We start from the raw sequence: 19,466 nt of genomic DNA, 5'->3' as shown, positions 1-19,466 counted from the left end.
TGTATAAGAGTTTTCTGCTGATTCCATTATCACCAAAACTTAATACTTTTAGGCACTTAAGATTTTGCTCTAATAATGGATATAAGTACTATGCTTAATGTATGCACCTTTAATTATAAATTACATTAAGCATCGTTGTGCTCCATGGCCATTTAGCTGAGCACTGTGCTTTAAATCTCTCAGTTCTTCATATATTTTTATCACTGATTTGTACCTTAATTCATTTTAGTCAACCAGAGACTTCTTTTCTTCAGTGTGAATGTTAGTTACTTTTGCTGGCCAGAGGCCATAATGTGAGCTAAAGCTCTTTTGACCTCCCTGCTGACATTCTCCCATTGGCTTGCCTGGTTTCCTCTACTCTGGTCTCCTGGGTGTTTCTCAGTTTTTTCAGGCATCCATTTACTTTAGGATGTTGTACTATATGTTAAGAAAAATGCCCATGTTCTCAAAAGAATCAGTGGTAGAGAATCTCACCCAAATTTTCAAAAGAGAAGATTGCTGAGCCAGAAGCAATATGGTAAATAAAGCCCTATTGATAGCTCATGAGGTCTTTCTGTCTGGATGCCATAGCTCATGCATCTTTATGCCCTTCAGTTGATGGGCAAATTATACTGAAATATAGCTTGGTGAATGTATACTGAAGATTCTTCTCCTAGCAGTTAGGTGTTTGTTATTAGGATCAGTTATCAAAGACTCTGATAAGCACATGAATGTTGCATGTAATTTTAAAAATTCACGCTTTCGCCTTCTTGAAGGGAGTTCTGCCTGAGCTCCTGGCAAGGCTTTGGGATCATCAGCCACCAGTCTCACTCAGTTCTGCCAACTTAAGATGGCCATTATTCCTGGGAGCTCTGATCGCTCTCCCAGCCCCTTCAGGATATCTTTGCCAAGATGTCAACATCTGCCCCAGCTGCTCTCCTGCCCACTTTGGCTGCACAGATAGAAAACACTAGTCAGTTTTATTATTTTAAAACTATCCAGATAACTGAAGATAGTTGCTTCTAGCTGAGCAAAGAATTCCCTACCTTAATCCTACCAGGTAGCTCCTTCCAACCTCCTCAGCCCACACTCATGGAGGCTACAAACTCTAGGTGCCCCAAAACCTATATAACTGAAGCTTCCTTCTCATTCTAAAGCCTAGTCTGAATTCTTCTCCCTGAATCCTTTCTCTTCCCCTGGGCTCCAGAAGTCCCTTTTTCCTTTAGTTCAGCAATTGGCCTCTGCCTTTTTTATTTACATAATCAAGAACCAAAGAGGGAAACAATACCCCCTCTATACTTTACCCCTTCTGACTTAAAAAAAAAAACCAAACTCTTCTCCCCTATATAAATTGAACAAAGTAATAACAATTAAGTCAAGTACACAGTATGGGGTACAAATGACATCTAGTCTATAAATTTGAATTAACCAAAATACTCTACCATATTTCCTTATTTCCTTTTTTATTGGATATTTTATTTATTTACATTTCAGATGTCATTGCCTTTCCCCATTTCCCTTCCCTAGAAAAGCCCTGTTCCATCCCTCCTCCTCCTTTTAGCTTTTATACCATTTTTAAAACATGCATGCAGTAAGGTCAGTTCTAGGTTGAGAAACTTGCAGTACAATAGATGTAAATAGTCAAGGAATAAGCAAGAAAATAAACACAGATAGTCAAAGAACAGCAAGGCAATAAACAAAATTCTGTGAACATCCCTGTAATCACTGTTTCTAAGGACTTACCATGATAACCAAAATATCTGAGCCAAATATCTAGCCCAAAGTCATTTTTATGTCCAAAGCCTACTTACTTGTTCTAGGCTAAGGTTTAGATTCCTGCCTGAAATTACTTTTTTGTTCTGGCCTAATGTCAGATTCCTGCCTGAAGCCCACTTCCTTGTCCTTGGCACATGTCAAATTCTTCCCAAGCAGTCGCAAAGTCTCTCTGCCTCTCCCCATTTTTTATTTCTTTAACTAGACTGAGCCTGTCTTAGGTTGTTCTGCCAAGAATTTCTTCCTTGCCCATTATGGAATATGCGTTGTCAAAAGCAATGCACTTTTGTCTTAGGTTGGTAAGGTGCCCAGAGCAGTCCTAGGGAACCAGCTCTGCACCAAATCTTCCAAAACCCACAGGAGGCTGGACTCCCAGGAGCTCTAACATGCCCAGAATTGTAGGATGCTGTAGGAGCATGGTGGCTGCCAGAGGGACAGGTGAGACATGCTAATGCCTGGACAAAGAATGATGCTGACTTGCTGTGAGCTTGCTGAATGCCCTGACAATGGTGACTGGGAAGCTTTATTGTACATATGTTCACAACCCACCTTTGTTTACCTATACACCTGATGGGACAAGCTGTTTTGCCTCAAAATTTTAGACTTTGTGGAAGAGAGAATCAAAAAGAGAAGTTATAATGACTCTTGTATTTTTCTACTGTATTTTCTGAGAGAATTATTGTTCTATCACTGGATTATATTTAAAATTTTAGACTGTAACATTATTTGAAAACCATGTCATCTACTCTATAAATTCTATGTTAAACAACTTGAGTTTGGTTAAGAGACTAAAACTAGTCTTCAACCCATTAGAAATCCTAGAATGACTAAATATTACCTAAAAATATAAGAAGCACAAAGCATAGCTTTTGCAACTTAACCAGTTCGTAGAGATAGCTGACTACCTGGACAGTCCCTCATTCTTTAAAATGTTGTAGGTTCAGTCTGTAGCTTTTTGGCCCAAGGTCATCTGATAGACCTATAAAGCAGAAATTTGAAGGGCTGCTGACCCTGTCTCAGCAAAGTCATTAGTTGACTATTCTATAAAAATATATTTTTTGATAGTATTGTCTGTAGATGAAATGGGTAATTTCTGCAGTGGCTGCCCTGCCATGAAAGCAACCTTGCCTCTGGAGGTAAAGATGTTCAAATCTTCTTTGAAGCAAATAGGGGGTGTTGTCAGGAGCACACATGTCTCTGTCAAATGAGTTTTAATAGTGAAATGGCCTTCCATGTCATATTTTGTGGACTTTTGAGGGATTTGATGACTATTTATATAAGGAAATTAGAGAAACAATACCTCCTTCTGTACATGAAGAGCTTTATTTTCTGAGATTGTGTCATTGGTGAATGGAGAAAAATGAAACACAAGTTATTTGTTTTAGCTCTACTTTTTACAACTTTATCCAGATTTTAGAATCAAGTACAGTACCCAAGTACAGTGCTTCCCCTCTCTGAAAAAAATAACAACAACAAAACCAACCTATGTGCCTCTCTTTTCCTCCACCTCTCAGCTCATTTGCTCCAACTCTTGGGCTTCAGCTCACTTCCTGCCCCTTCCATCATGGTTATAGTCATAGATCACACTCATAGCCTTAACTTTTTTCTCTTCTTTTATGCAATAGATGTTTACTACACTACAAATTCCTGCTCTTTTCCTCAATATTACAGTACTCTTGGGCAGATGGGAACTGAGTCCTTCCATTGGTTTATTTAGCTGCTGGCATTTGGCTGTTGCAGAATGCTAATCTCTAAAATCTGCAGTGTAAAAAAAAAAATGTTTTTAAGCTTTCTTTTCGCTACCACTCCTGGATTCATAGGTTTCCTTTAGCCCAAAGCTTGATCACTTTCAAACAGTTCTGAGTAGCTATTTTAGTTTGTGATGCTTAAGAAATAATAGCAATTAGTAATAAATGACATCAAAGGCAAAAGTTCATGTGGGTTAATATTCTTATCATGAATGAATTAAAATTCATTATAAATTATTCATTTCCTATTCCTTATAATGTGTAAATATTATTAAAAATGCCTGTAATATGCACCTTTGGTGTGTATGTGTCTGTTAGGTATATGGAACATACAAGGAATCCTTATTTACCTTTCTCATTTAAAATAATGTTGCATGTGGAAAGGTTTTGACTCATAATATCTTTTTATTTCAAAAGATTTTGAAGAAATTATCCACAGAATCATTTATCAAAACCAGCTTTGAAAAACCTTTAGAATTGTTTACATTATATACTTGGTATTATATTAATATCATATATCATAACATGATAATAATTATATTTACAGTGATAAATGCAAAGGACTACACCCCATAAACAATTAGCACTCTTCTTTATCTAAAGAAAAGATATGGTAGTTTATAGGCATGGCTACATTAATTATATGCAGTGTTTATTTTTGTAGACTCGGTGGAAGAATGTGAAGTACAAACTAATTTGAAAATTTGGACAGAACCAATTAATATCGAATTCAAAGAAGACAGTCTGTCATATATGGAAAAATTATGGCTTAAAAAGTACAGAAGGTATTCAGTAGAATTTTAATATTACTATTTCTTAGGAAATAAAAGTTATTTTTACTTTATTTTGTCAGTAATTTTTTGTAATTATATTTGTATGACTAATTTTAAAACAATTTTAAATTCTTATGAAGCTTTGACTATATTAGCAACAATTTTAATTACTCATATCTATATACACACACATATGTGGTGTATTTTAATCTTGAGAAATATAAAATGATGTGTTCCTGGGGAAAGACAAAAATTAAGTATGGAATTTAAGAATAATAACAAAAGTATTCAATAAACAAAGATTTACTTTGAAATGGCATTGCTATATTTTAGTATAGATATTTAAGGTTTTATTTTACAAATGTGTTAAATTAAAACATTTTTAAAATTAAATTAGTTTAAAATTAATTAGATTTTTAATTGTATACTTCAATTAATTCTATTCAGTTCATTTTTATTTTTAAAAAGTTTGTATTTATGTTTATTTTTTAAATTCACTTTACATACCGAACACAGCCCTTTCACTCCTCTCTCCCCAGTCCTACCCTTACATATCAATCCCCCATCATTGCCTCCTCCCATTCTCCTCAGAGATGTGGAGCCAGGCTTGGGTACCACTTTACCCTGATCATCTAGTCCCAGGCACATCCTCTCCCTCTGAGGCCCAAACATGCAGTCCAAATAAGGGGAAATGTAATCCAATGGCAGGGAACAGAGTAAAAGACAACTAGCTCCTGCTCCACTTATTAGGGGACCCGCATAAAGACAAAATTGCACATCTGCTACAAATGTATATGGTGTCTATGTTCAGGTCCTGCATGCTCCCTGGTTGCGGCGACTAGGCTCTGAAAGGCCCCATGGTCCCAACTTTGTTGACTCTGTGGGTGTACTTGTGGTATCCTCAAGCCCATGGAGTTGCTCACTTTTATTTCCCACTCTTTCACAAGACTCCCAAAGCTCTGCCTGATGTTTAGCTGTGGGTCTCCGCATCTGCCTCCATATGCTGCTTGATGAAGACTCTCTGGAGACAGTTATGCTAGGTTCCTGTCTATAAGCATAGTAGATTATCATTAATAGTGTCAAAGGTTGGCTCTCTCACATGGCATGGTTCTCAAGAGGGGGCAGTCCAGTCATTAGTTGGCTGTTTCCTCAGTTGCTGTTCAATCTTTATTCCTGTTCATTTTGTAGGCAAGAAAAATTTCTGGTTGAAGATTTTGTGGGTGGATTGCTGTCCCCGTCCCTCGTTTTAAAGTTCTACCTGCTGGGTACAGGGGGTGGCCACTTCAGTCTCTATTTCCCACTCTGGTAGGAATATAAGCTTGGGTCACCTCCATGAACTCCCAGTACTCTGCCCTGTCCCAGACCTCAAGCTAGTCAAGGGAAATGGCCACAGCAGATTTCCATTCTCACTCCAAGCCCTCTCTAGCCACTCATTCCCTAACATCAGATCCAGGTTTCCCTCCTCACCTCTTCTACCTAATTCCCTCTCTTCATCCATCTCTGATAACAATTTAGTTTACGCTTCTGAGTATGGTTCCCTAATCCTGTTGTGGGACCTCTTTAATTCTGGTTTCTTTAGGTTTGTGTATTGTAGCATGGTTGTGCCTCACTTTTTGACAGAAGTCTATATGTAAGCTACTACATTCAATACCTGTCTTTCTGGAGCTGGGTTACCTCACTAGGGATGATAGTCTCAAATTCCATCCATTTGTCAGCAAAATTTAGGATGTCTTTTTTTAAATAGATGAATAGTATTCTATTGTGTAGATGCACCACATTTTCTGTATCCATTCTTCAGATGAGGGACATCTAGGATGTTTCCAGTTCCTATTACTAATAAAGCTGCTATGAACATAGTTTAGCAAGTGTCTTTGTGAGATGGTAGAATGCCTTTTGGGTATATGCTCAGGAGTGGTATAGCTGGGTCTTGCATAACTATTGCCAGTTTTCTGAGAAGCTGCCAAATTGATTTTCAAAGTGATTGTACAAGTTTGCACTTGCACCAGCATCAGAAGAATGTTACCCTTACTCCACATTCTTGCCAACATATGCTGTCACTTGGGTTTTTGACCTTAGCCATACTGATGGGTGTAAGATGGAATCTCAGGGTGGTTTTAAATTTTATTCCCCTGATGACTATGGACATTAGTGCTTCTCACCCATTCGAGATTCCTGTGTTTAAAATTCTGTTTAGCACTGTACCCCATATTTCAATTGGGTTGTTTAGATTCTTGGTGTCTAATTTCTTGAGTTATTTATAAATTTTGGATATTAGCCTCCTGTCAGATTTAGTGTTGGTGAAGAGCCTTTCCCAATTTGTAGGCTGCTGTTTTGTCTTATTGATAGTGTCCTTTGCCTTATGGAACCATCTAGTTTCACAATTAACAATCCACTTAAAAATTATTGATCTTATTGTTGTTTTATTCAGGAAGTTTTCTGCTGTACCAATGAGTTCAAGTCTATTTCCCAGTTTTTGCTCTATTAGATTTAGTGTATCTGTTTTTATGTTTATGTCTTTAATCTTCTTGGACTTGAGTTTTATGCAGGATGAGAGATAGGGATCAATTTTCATTCTTCTACATTCAGACATCAAGTTAGAGCAGTAGCATTTGTTGAAGATGCTTTCTCTTTTCCATAGGATGGTTTTGCCTTCTTTGTCAGAAATCAAGTGCCCTTGGGTCTGTCATTTTATTTCAGGGTCCTTGATTCTACTCCTTAATCAACTTCTTTATACTTGTGCTAATACACTTTTATTATTATTTCTCTGTAGTATAGCTTGAGGTCAAGGATGGTAATACCTCCAGAAGTTCTTTTATTGTTCAGGATTGTTTTAGCTAGCCTGAGTTTTTTGGTTTTCCATATGAAGTTGGGAATTGTTTCAAGTTCTGTAAAGATTGGTATTGGAATGTTGATGGGAATTGCATTGAATCTGTAGATTATTTTTGGAAGATGGCCATTTTCACTATGATAAATATATATACATATATATTCACTATGATAAATACATATGTATATATCATAAATATATTTCTGATAAATATATTATATATCATATATCATAATTATACACACACACACACACACACACACACACACACACACACACACACACATATATATATATATATATATATATATATATATATATATGCATGAGAAATATTCCCAATTCCCATCTTCTGATATTATCCTCAATTTCTTTCTTCAAGGACTTGAAGTTCTTGCCATACAGGTTTTTCACTTGCTTGGTTAGAGTTATGCCAAGATACTTTATATTATTTGTGGCTATTGTCAATTATGTTGTTTCTCTAATTTCTTCCTTGGCCCATTTATCATTTGTATAAAGGAGGTCTACTGTTTTGCTTTGTGTTTTTTTTAGTTAATTTTGTATTCATCCACTTGGCTGAAGGTGTTTACCAGCTGTAGAAGTTCTCTGGCAGAATTTTTAGGGTCATTTATGTCTACTTTCTGATCATCTATGAATAGTAATACTTTGGCTTCTTCCTTTCCAATTTTTATTCCATTGATTTCCTTTAGTTGTATGGTTTTAGTTGTTCTAACTAGAAATTCAAGTACAATGTTGAATAGATGAGAGACTGTGCATCCTTGTCTTGTTCCTGATTTTAGTAAATTTGCTTATGTTTCTCTCCATTTAATTTGATGTTAGCTATTGGCTATATTGCTTTTATTATGTTCAGGCATGAGCCTTATGTCCCTGATCTCTCTAGTACTTTGTACATAAGGTAATGTTAGATTTTCCAAAGGCTTTTTCAGCATCTAATGAGATGATCATGTGATTTTTTTTCTTTCAGTTTGTTTATATGTTGAATTTGTGTTGATGACTTTTTGTATATTGAACTATCCCTGCATCCCTGGGACAAAACTTACTTTATTCATCATGGTAGATGATGTTTTTTATGTGTTCCTGGATTCATTTTGTACATATTTTTACTGAGTATTTTACATAAATAATCAAAAGAGAAATTTATCTAATATTTCTTTTATTTGTGTGGTTTAGGTATCAGGGTGGCTGTGGCTTCATAGAATGAGTTTGGCAGTGTATTTTCTCTTTCTATTTTGTGGTATAGTTTGAAAAGTATTGGTATAACCTCTTCTTTGAATGTCCAGTAGATTTCTGCACTGAAACCATCTGGCCCTGGGAGATTTTAAATGTCTGCTTCTATTATCTTAGGAAATATAGGAATATTTAGATAATTTACATGATCTTGGTTTAACTTTGGTAAGTGGTATCTATTTAGAAAATAATCTGTCTTTGACCAAAGTATCAATTTCTTTTTTTCTGTCTTCTATGCCTGAGATTTGCTCTTCCATGTATTGTATTCTTTTGGAAATGCTTGACTCCATAATTTTTGTTCTCTTTCCTAGGTTTTGTATCTACAGGATTACCTCAGCTTGTGTTTCCTTTATTGCTTTTATTTCTAATTTCAGGTCATAAATACCTGTGATAAGACCAGATTCATGGTTTTATAATTTGTTCAGAAATCAAACTTTCAATATGAAACCAACATTACAGACAAGTACATGTTTTCTTAATTGACAATTTTAACAATACATAGGTTTATAGAGTTTGTGACTTGGGATTGTAGAAGCTCAATTCATTACATCACTGAGATGTCTACACTTCATTGTTCCTTCAAGTTTTCTAGAGGATGGGGGAAAATGACAATATTGACAAAGTAGGCTTATCTTAAGTAGAGTTTCTATAGTACCAGTGCCTCCTAAGTGACATGAATACTATGATGCCTGTCTCTGATGCAGACTTTGAAGAATAAGATTCTAGAGAAACTCTCTATTCTGCAGGCAAACAATGATCACAAGGCTCATGCTTTATTCTATCTATCTATCTATCTATCTATCTATCTATCTATCTATCTATCATCCATCTATCTATCATCTATCTATCTATCCATCTATATTTAGGTGAACCCATTTCATCTTTGAGACACCCTCAACAATAATATTTCTTATGAGTCTTATTCTGTTTGCAACTACTTTTTGAGCCTAGAAATAATTCTTCTTTGCTCTTCTATTGATGATTTAGTCCTTCTCTTTTATTTAACAATTGGCATTATTCAAGAAAATGTTTTATCCTTATTCTTTTTAATTATTAATGACTCAATGATCATGGGTGTGGGGCCATCTACTGGAGCATAGTCAACCTGCCAGAGACCATCTCCCTCAATAAAACCAACTTACCCTCCCAAAGTAGCTACCAATCTCCAATAGTTTCTCTTGTGCTCCTTTCTCTTATCATTCCCTTTCCAAATTAACAGGTTGACTAGTCTTGTACAGTCTTTTGTAAATAGACACAGATGTTAAGTTTTTATGTATATAATGATCCTGTATTGCTCAGAATATATTGTTTCTTCACAGTTGTCCCTAAATGCTGGCTGTGTTTCATGTTGCCCCTTAGACTTGAGAGTGGGCATCTTGTAGGTATTCCGCTTATGCACGAGGACTTCACAGATATATTCTCTACATTTTGATCATTTTTGAGTCTTTGCTTTAGTTGTTGTTTACTATACGAAGGGTTTTGGATAAGGGTTGACAGCTGCATTAGTCTACAGGTAGAGAGATCTGTGATTAGAAAGCAGACAAATTCTATGTTCATTAGACAAAATAAGAACAGGCATAAGCTGATATAAATGGACTTATATCAGTAAGACCAAGTATGAGGGATCAATAAAACAGTCTGTGTTACAACCATGGGAACCTAAATTTAATCCTTAGAACTCACATAAAAAAATGCTGTGCCTAGTAGCAAATACTTGTAATCCTAGTGGCAGGAAGGCAGAAATGATCAGGTGTTTTGGATTCATTGGTCAGACAAGCTAGCGTATATGTGGCAAGGTCAAGATTAGTGAGGACTTTGTACAATAAAGTGGAGGGCAATTAAAATATCATCAGCAATGAATGACACCCATCGGCCTACACGTGAGCATTTAGATGCTTGTTTTTATACAACACACACATGCACACATGTATACACACATGTACAGAAAGACACTGATTGAAAATATTTCAAAGACAAGAAAATGAGAAGCAACAACTGTATAAGGTGTTTTTGTCTTTACTTATGTAGTATGATTTTTTGGGAGGTGTTGAGATTGTATTAAACAAAGCCAAGACTTCATACATGATTAGCTAGTAGCTTATTCATAGGCAAGTCACTTATACTTTGTTGGTACAAGTTTTCTTGTGTTTAATATAGCATGAATATGTGTGTAGGATCCCTACACTCCAATCCTGCTATCAGAATTCTATAAGCCTTTACTTACAAAATAAAGATGCAAATAATTAATTAGTGATGTTTTGCTTCATGAATTATATAGATGATTTCTTTATTTGCCCTTATGTATATATGTGGAGAGTTACTAACACAATAAACTAATATAGACTAGGAAGCAGTTTCTGATGGCCAAATGCCAGTTTCCCTTTGATTTTTTGTATTACTTAATATTCATTTTTTTCTTTTTTTTGGATATTTTATTTATTTACATTTTAGATAACATCCCCTTTCCCTATTTCCCCTCACTAGAAAACACCTATCCCATCCTCTTTCTTCCTGTTTGCTTTTATGCCATTTGAATTACATGCAAGTATTTAAGTTAGTTCTAGGTTGAGGGACTAGCAATACAATAGATGCAAATAGTCAAGGAACAAGCAAGACAATAAACACAAATAGTCAAAGAACAAGCAAGGCAATAAAGAAAATTCTATGAACACTCCCATGATCACTGTTTCTAAGGGCTTATCAAGATGAGCAAAATATCTGAGCCAAATTCCTTGTCCTAGCCCAAAGTCATTTTTATGTCTGAAGCCTACTTCCTTGCTCTAGCCTAAAATTTAGATTACTGCCTAAAATTACTTCTTTGTTCTGGCCTAAAATTTAGGTTCCTGCCTGAAATTACTTTTTTGTTCTAGCCTAATGTCAGATTCCTGCCTGAAGCCTACTTCCTTGTTTTTGGCCAATGTCATATTTCTGCCAAGCAGCCCATTTCCTTGTCCTTGGACCACGTCAGATTCTTGCTGAGCATCCCCAAAGGCTCTCTGCCTATTTTCCTTTATTATTACATTAACAAGATTGAGACTATCTTAGGTTGTTCTGCTTAGAATGCTTTTCTTACCCATAATGGAATATGCATTATCAAAAGCAATGCATTTCTGTCTTAGGTTGGTAAGGCTCTGTGCGGAATCTTACCTGTCCTTGGCTTACCAGCCTGTTAATTTAATAACTTTGTCTGGGTGTCCATTTTCAGGTTCAAGCCACGTACTTTGGCTACCAACTTGTTGATGTTGTAAAAGAAAATCTTTACCACAATGGGCAGGAATAAAAGTATTCCCAGGACAAAAAGGGCTAGCCCAATCAAGCTATATATGCCATTCTTGAAGCTTGACCAGAATAGAAATACTGACCTCAGGCCATGAGTAATTTTATCAGCAGTATCTACTGCATCAACACTCAGCACAGCAGCATTCTTGAAATTCATAAGATCACTATGTAAAGTTAAAACGTTCAGAGAGATGTTAGAATTCTGCCAAATATAATGCAAGAGTCTTTAAATTTTTTTCATAAATATACTGACTACCACTGTAAATTTTAGATCTAAAATGAGTCCAGTGGTATTTGGCATGACACTCTAGAGAGCTTCTTATCCTTAAATTCTGATCCTCCTTTCCAATAATTTGAATAGGATAAAGAGCATCAATCCCTTTTTCCAAATCCCTATCTAAATCCTCTTGTATATTCAACACATTAGTAACATTTTTTGCTAAATGATTAACAAAAGTAGCTGTCTTAACTTCCTGTGTCACAGCAATTTCAGAAGCAGTGGTGCTAGCAATTAATGCAATTAAAGCTGTTATACCAGCAATAATCAAGCCCACTACCCTCTTGCTTCTGCTTAAAGCCTGACTCATTTCTTCCAGTACTTGCAGGATATTTTTAGAATACCAAGGCTCTGTGATACTCAGGGAACTAAAGCAGAAGCTGGTTGATAGACCTCTATAACTGCCATACCAGATTTAAAAACACAAACACAATTAAAATGTATACAATCAATGCAACTTAAGTTAAATACTGTAGAAGAAACAAAAGTAATTTTAACTTGACAATTAAAAGAGCCTTAACACATGTTCTAACACCTCTTTGAAATCCAAATTCTGCCCCAACTTTATTTCTTGCTAACATAACATCATAGAGAAGTGCAGCTAACTTTCATATATTTCTCTGAAAACGTCCAGAACCAGACTTCCAAATGAAGATTGTTATCTTTAATATTGGATTGATTTCTAGACCAGTTCATGATTGAGTCTGAATAACTGGTCACATTTAAGAACAATACAAGAGTAATTATAACTTCTCTTTTTGATATGTCTGTTCCACAAGCTCTAAATACTTGAGACAAGGCAGCTTTTCCATCAGGGGTACACGTAAGCAATGGTGGGTCAAGAACATGTGTCCAATAAAGCTTTCCAATTTACATTGTCTGGGCACTTAGCAAGCTCAAAGGTCCGCATCATTCTTTGTCCTGGCATCAGCATGCATCACCTATTTCTCTGGTGGCCACAATGCTCCTTCAGCAATCTGCAGATAAACACAAACATGCCCTCTTCTCCATATTTAATACCTGATCCGGATCATGCCTTATTCCAGTAAATGGATCTTTCCCTTTCAACTACACATAAGTATGCCTAGTTGTAGAGTGCCATAGACTCTCAGCAGAAAGTTCCTTGGCCTTCAAATTTTTTAAAGAAAATTTAAAATAAAAAATTAAAAAAGAACATGATTTAAATAAATTTGTGGTGTACAGGTATATATCCCCCTCTTTTTTATTTTATGAAGACACTGTTTTAAGTTTCCATGGGCCTTTTCCACAGTCTCATATCCTTGACCATTATAAGGAATTTCAGTAATACGGGTAATGTTAAATTGCTGCAAAAAGTCTCAAATGTGGGACTGCAATAACCAGTTCCATTATCTGTTTTGTTTGTTGTTGTTATTATTATTGGATACTTTATCTACATTTCATGTTATCCCCTTTCCCTATTCCTTTCCCACCTTGAAACCCCTTAACTAATTCTCCCTATTCCTAATTCTATGATGGTGTGCCATCACCCATCCACCCACTACCACCTCCAGCCCTCGAATTCTGCCTCACTGGGGCATTCAGCTGTCAAGGGACCAAGGGCCTCCTCTCCCACTTATGCCTGACAAGTCCATCTTCCTCTAAGTATACAGATGGAGATATGGGTCTTTCCATGTGTGTTTCTGGGCTAGCTGCTTAGACCCTGGGAGCTGTGGTTGGTTGGTATTGTTTCTCTCCTCCATGTGGCCTCAAGCTCCTTCAATTCATTCAGTTTTCTGTCTAGCTCCTCCACTGGGGACCCTGTGATCAGTTTGAGAGTTAGCCATGAGCATCCTCCTCTCTATATGTCAGACTATGGCAGTGCTTCTCAGCAGACAGGTATATCAGGCTCCTGTCAGGATGCACTTCTGGACATCCACAACAGTATTTGCATATGGTGATTGCTTCTGGGGGGGGGGGTCTCCAGTTGGGGTAGTCTCTGGATGGTCCCTCCTCCAGTTTCTGCCCCACACATTGTCTCATATTTGCTCCTGTGAGTACTTTGTTACTCATTCTAAGAAGGACTGATGCACCCACACTTTGGTCTTTTTTGGGGCGGGGGTGCTTCATGTGGTTTGTGAGTTATGTCTTAGGTATTGTGAGATTTAGGGCTAATATCCACTTATCAATGAGTGCATACCATGTGTGTTCTTTTGTGATTGGGTTACTTCACTCAGGATGGTATTCTCTAATTCCATCCATGTGCCTAAAAATTTCATGAATTTAATTTTTTAATAGCTGAGTAGTACTCTATTGTATAAATGTACCATATTTATTGTATCTATTCCTCTGTTGAATGACATCTTGGTTCTTTCCAGCTTCTGGCTATTATAAATAAGGCTACTATGAACATCATGAAGCATTTGTCTTTGTTATATGTTGGAGCATCTTCTGGGTATGTGTCCAGAAGTGGTATTGCTGGGTACACAGATAATATGCCCACCTTACTGAGGAACCACCAGACTGTTTTCCAGAATGGTTATACTAGTTTACAATCCCACCAACAATGGAGAAGTCTTCCTGTTTCTCCACATCCTTGCCAGCATCTCCTTTCATCTGAGTTTTTAATATTAGCCATTCTGACTGGTGTGAGGTGGAATCTAGGGGTTGTTTTGATTTGCATTTCCCTGATGACTAAAGATGTTGAACATTTTTTTAGGTGCTTTTCTGCCATTCGATATTTCTCAGCTGAAAATTCTTTGTTGAGCTCTCTACCCCATTTTTAATAGGGTTATTTGATTGTCTGTAGTCTAATTTCTTGAGTTCTTTGTAAATTTTGGATATTAGCCCTCTACTAGATGTAGGATTGGTACAGATCTTTTCCCAATCTGTCAGATGTAGGATTGGTACAGATCTTTTCCCAATCTGTTGGTTGCTGTTTTGTCCTAGTGAGAGTGTCCCTTGCCTTACAGAAGCTTTGCAATTTTATGAGGTCCCATTTATCAATTCTTGATCTTAAAGCATAAGCCATTGGTATCCTGTTCAGGAACTTTTCCTCTGTGCCCATGTGTTTGAGGCTTTTCCCTGCTTTCTCTTTTATTAGTTTCAGTGTTTCCAGTTTTATATGAATGTCCTTGATCCACTCGGACTTGAGTTCTATAAAAGGAGATAAAAATGGATTGATTTGCATTTTCCTACATGTTGATCTGCAGCTCAACCAGCACCATGTGTTGAAAAATGCTCTTTTTCCCACTGAATAGTTTGAGCTACTTTGTCAAAGATCAAGTGACCATAGGTATGGGGGTTCATTTCTGGGTCTTCAATTCTATTCCATTAATGTTCTTGCCTGTCTCTGAACCAAAACCATGCAGTTTTTATCATTATTGCTCTGTAGTACAGCTTGAGGTCAGGGATGGTGATTCCCCAAGAAGTTCTTTTATTGTTGAGAATAGTTTTTGCTATCTTGTGTTTTTGGTTATTTCAAATGAATTTCAGAATTGATGTTTCTAACTCTGTAAAGAATTGAATTGGGATTTTAATGGGAATTGCATTGAATCTGTAGATTGCTTTACTCAAAATGGCCATTTTTACTATATTAATCTGGCCAATCCATGAGCATGGGGGATCTTTCCATCTTCTGAGATCTTCTTCAATTTCTTTCCTCAGAGACTTGAAGTTCTTGTCATACAGATCTTTCACTTGTTTGGTTAGATTCACACCAAGGTATTTTATATAATTTGTGACTATTGTGAAGGGTATCATTTCCCTAATTTCTCTTTCAGCCTGTTTATCTTTCAAGTAGAAGAAGGCTACTGACTTGTTTGAGTTGATTTTATAACCAGCCACTTTGCTGAAGTTGTTTACTAGGTTTAGGACTTCTCTGATGGAAGTTTTGGGGTCACTTAGTATACCATCATATCATCTGCAAATAGTGCTATTTTGACATCTTTCTTTCCTATTTGTATCCATTTAAATGCTTTTTGTTTTCTAATTGCTCTGGCTAGGACTTCCAATACACATTGAATAGGTAGGGAGAGAGTGGGCAGCGTTGTCTAGTCTCTGATTTTATTGGGATTGCTTCAATTTTCTCTCTATTTAGTTTGATGTTGGCTACTGGTTTGCTATATATTAATTTTACTATGTTTAGGTATGTGCCTTGAATTCCTGATCATTCTAAGTCTTTTATCACAAAGGGATGTTGAATTTTTTTTCAGATGCTTTCTCAATATCTAGTGAGATGATCATGTGGTTTTTGTCTTTGAGTTGGTTTACATAGTAGATTACATTGATGGATTTCTGAATATTGAACCATCCCTGCATTCCTGGGATAAAGCCTACTTGATCATGATAGATGATTATTCTGGTGTGTTCTTGGATTCAGTTTACAAAAATTTTATTGAGTATTTTTGCATTGATATTCATAGGGAAGATTGGTCTGAAGTTTACTTTCATTGTTGTGTCTTTGTGTGGTTTAGGTATGAGCATAATCGTGGCTTAAAAGAACAAATTGGGTAGTGTTCTTTCTTTTTCTATTTTGTGGAATAGTTTATAGACAATTGGTAGTAGGTCTTCTTGAAAGGTCTGATGAAATTCTGAACTAAAACCATCTGGTTCTGGGCTTATTTTGGTAGAGAGATGTTTAATGACTGCTGCTATTTCTTTAGGGATTATAAGATAATTTAAATGGATTATCTGAGTCTGATTTAAATTTGGTGTCTTCTATCTGTATAGAAAATTGTCCATTTCATCCAGATTTTCCAGTTTAGTTGAGTATAGGCTTTTGTAGTAGGATCTGATGATTTTTTGAATTTCCTCAGTTTCTGTTGATATATCTCCCTTTTCAGTTCTGATTTTATTAATTTGGGTACTGTCTCTGTGGCCTCTGGTTAGTCTGGCTAAGGGTTTATCTATCTTGTTTATTTTCTCAAAAAAACAAACAAACAAACAAAACCAGCTCCTTGTTTCATTAAATCTTTGCATAGTTCTTTTTGTTTCTACTTGGTTGATTCAGCCCTGAGTTTGATTATTTCCTGCCATCTAGCCCTCTTGGGTGTATTTGCTTCTTTTTGTTCTAGAGGTTTCAGCTGTGCTATCCAGTTACTAGTGTGTGTTGTCTCCAGTTTCTTCATGTAGGTACTTAGAGCTATGAGTTTTCCTCTTAGCACTGCTTTCATTGTGTCCTAACATTGTGGTTTGCTGTGTCTTTATTTTCATTAAATCCTAAAAAGTCTTTCATTTCTTTATTTTTTCTCTGACCACATTATGATTGAGTAGAGCATTATTCAGTTTACACTTGTATATGGGCTTTCCATTGAATATTATCATGATTAAAGACAAGCCTTAGTCCGTGGTGATCTAATAGGGCGCGTGGAATTATTTCAATTTTCTTGTATCTGTTGAGGCCTGTTTTGTGACTGATTGTATGGTCAGTTTTGGAGAAGGTACCATGAGGTGCTGAGAAGAAGGTATATTCTTTTGTTTTTGGATGAAATGTTCTATAAACCCATTTGGTTTAAAACTTCTCTTAATTTCACTGTGACTCTGTTTAGGTTTAGGTTTTGTTTCCATGATCTGTCCATTGATGAGTGGGGTGTTGAAGTGTCCCACTATTATTGTATTTGAGGTGCAGCGTGGGTGCCCTTGAATTTGGTGCATACATGTTCAGAATTGAGATTTCTTCTTGGTTGGTTTTTTTTTTTGATGAGTACTAAGTGTCCATTCTTATCTTTCTTGATAACTTCTGGTTAAAAGTCAATTTTATTTGATATTAGAATGGCTACTCCAGCTTGTTTCTTGGGACCATTTGCTTGGAAAATTGTTTTCCAGCCTTTTATTCTGAGGTAGTGTCTGTCTTTGTCACTGAGGTGCATTTCCTGTATGCAGTAAAATGTTGGGTCCTGTTTACATATCCAGTCTGTTAGTCTATGTTTTTTTTTTTTTTTTTTTTTTTTTTTTTTAATTGGGGAATTGAATCCATTGGTGTTAAGAGATATTAAGAAGTGATTGTTACTTCCTGTTATTTTTGTTATTAGAAGTGGAGTTATGTTTGTGTGGCTATCTTCTTTTGGGTTTGACAGAAGAAGATTACTTTCTTGCTTTTTCTAGGGTAATTCTCTCCTTGTGTTTGTAGTTTTCCTCTATTATCCTTTGTAGTGCTGGGTCTGTAGAAAGATATTGTGTAAATTTGGTTTTGTCATGGAATATATTGGTTTCTCAATCTATGGTAATTGAGAGTTTTGCAGCTATAGTAGCCTGGGCTGGCATTTGTGTTCTCTTAGGGTCTGTATGACATCTGTCCAGGATCTTCTGGCTTTTATAGTCTCTGGTGTGAGAAGTCTAGTGTAATTATGATAGGTCTGCCTTTATAAGTTACTTGACATTTTTCCTTTACTGCTTTTAATATTCTTTCTTTGTTTTGTGCATTTGGTGTTTTGATTATTATGTTACTGGGGGCGGATTTCTTTTCTGATCTAGTCTATTTGGAATTCTGTAGGCTTCCTGTATTTCATAGGTGTCTCTTTCTTTAGGTTAGGGAAGTTTTCTTATATAATTTTGTTGAAATATTTACTCGCCCTTTAAATTGAGAATCTTTGCTTTCTTCTGTATGTATTATTGTTAGGTTTGATCTTCTCATTGTGTTCTGTATTTCCTGGATGTTTTGAGTTAAAAGTTTTTTTTTTCTTTTTCTTTTTTTTTTTTTTTTTTTTTTTTTTTGCGTTTTGTATGGTATCTTCTGCACCTGAAATTCTTTTTTATCTCTTGTAGTCTGTTGGTGACGCTTGCATATATGACTCATGATCTCTTTCCTAAGTTTTCTATCTTGTGGGTAGTTTCCCTTTGTGATTTCTTTATTGTTTCTACTTTGCTTTTTATGTCCTGAATTGTTCTTTTTCCAATTCCTTCATCTGTTTTCTTATAATTCTTTAAGGCATTTTTGTGTTTCCTCTTTAGGGGCTTCTACCTGTTTACATGTATTCTCCTGTATTTCTTTGAGGGAGTTATTTATGTCCTTCTTAAAGTTTTCTATCATCATCTTGATAAGTGATTTTAAATCTGAATCTCGCTTTTCTGGTGTCATGGGTTATTCAGGACTTGCTATGGTGGGAGAACTAGGTTGATGATGCCAAGTAAACTTGGTTCCTCTTGCTTATGTTCTTGAACTTGCCTTTTACCATCTGGTTAACTCTAGTGCTACCTTCATTCACTGTCTCTGACTGGAGCCTGTCTGTCCTGTCATCTTGGTTGTGTCAGAACTCCTCAGAGTCCAGCTGTCTCTGTAATCCTATGATCCTGAGATCCTGGTTGTAGTAGCTCTTGGGAGTCAGGCTGTTTCTGGGATCCTGAAATCCTGGTGTGCCCAAGCTCCTGAGATCCTGTGATCCTATTATCCTATGCTCCAGGTGCAGGTGCAGACTGGAAGTGTCCGGAGCCTCTGGCCTTGAGGAAGTTCCTGGGTCCCTGTGGGTCCCAAATTACTCCCTATTTGGTGGTGGGTGTTGCAACCTACTCACCTACACTCCTGGGCATGGTAGAGCTCCTGGGAGTCCAGCTTCTTCTTGGTTTTGGAGGGATTGGGTGCAGAGCTGACAACTTAGGACTGCTCC

The 19,466-nt window shown here is 36.4% G+C and overlaps 1 protein-coding gene across 16 annotated transcripts in view; it reads left to right on the top strand.

Moving 5' to 3' along the window:
• The window catches only part of Zbbx (zinc finger B-box domain containing), a 124,260-nt gene that overhangs the window by 58,142 nt on the left and 46,652 nt on the right, over window positions 1–19,466 (top strand). For 10 of the 16 annotated variants that reach the window (XM_076932518.1, XM_076932521.1, XM_076932517.1 and 7 more), the window contains one exon: window positions 4,150–4,285. In XM_076932518.1, the coding sequence (XP_076788633.1) occupies window positions 4,150–4,285 (136 nt within the window). The remainder of the gene's footprint in view (window positions 1–4,149; window positions 4,286–19,466) is intronic. The other 6 variants (XM_076932528.1, XM_076932526.1, XM_076932530.1 and 3 more) reach the window with 1 other exon arrangement.

Source organism: Arvicanthis niloticus, chromosome 4 (assembly GCF_011762505.2).
Source record: "Arvicanthis niloticus isolate mArvNil1 chromosome 4, mArvNil1.pat.X, whole genome shotgun sequence".
NCBI classification, from domain to species: Eukaryota; Metazoa; Chordata; class Mammalia; order Rodentia; family Muridae; genus Arvicanthis; species Arvicanthis niloticus.
Note: the sequence above shows the minus strand (reverse complement) of the source record. Positions and strands in the feature narration are given on the sequence as shown.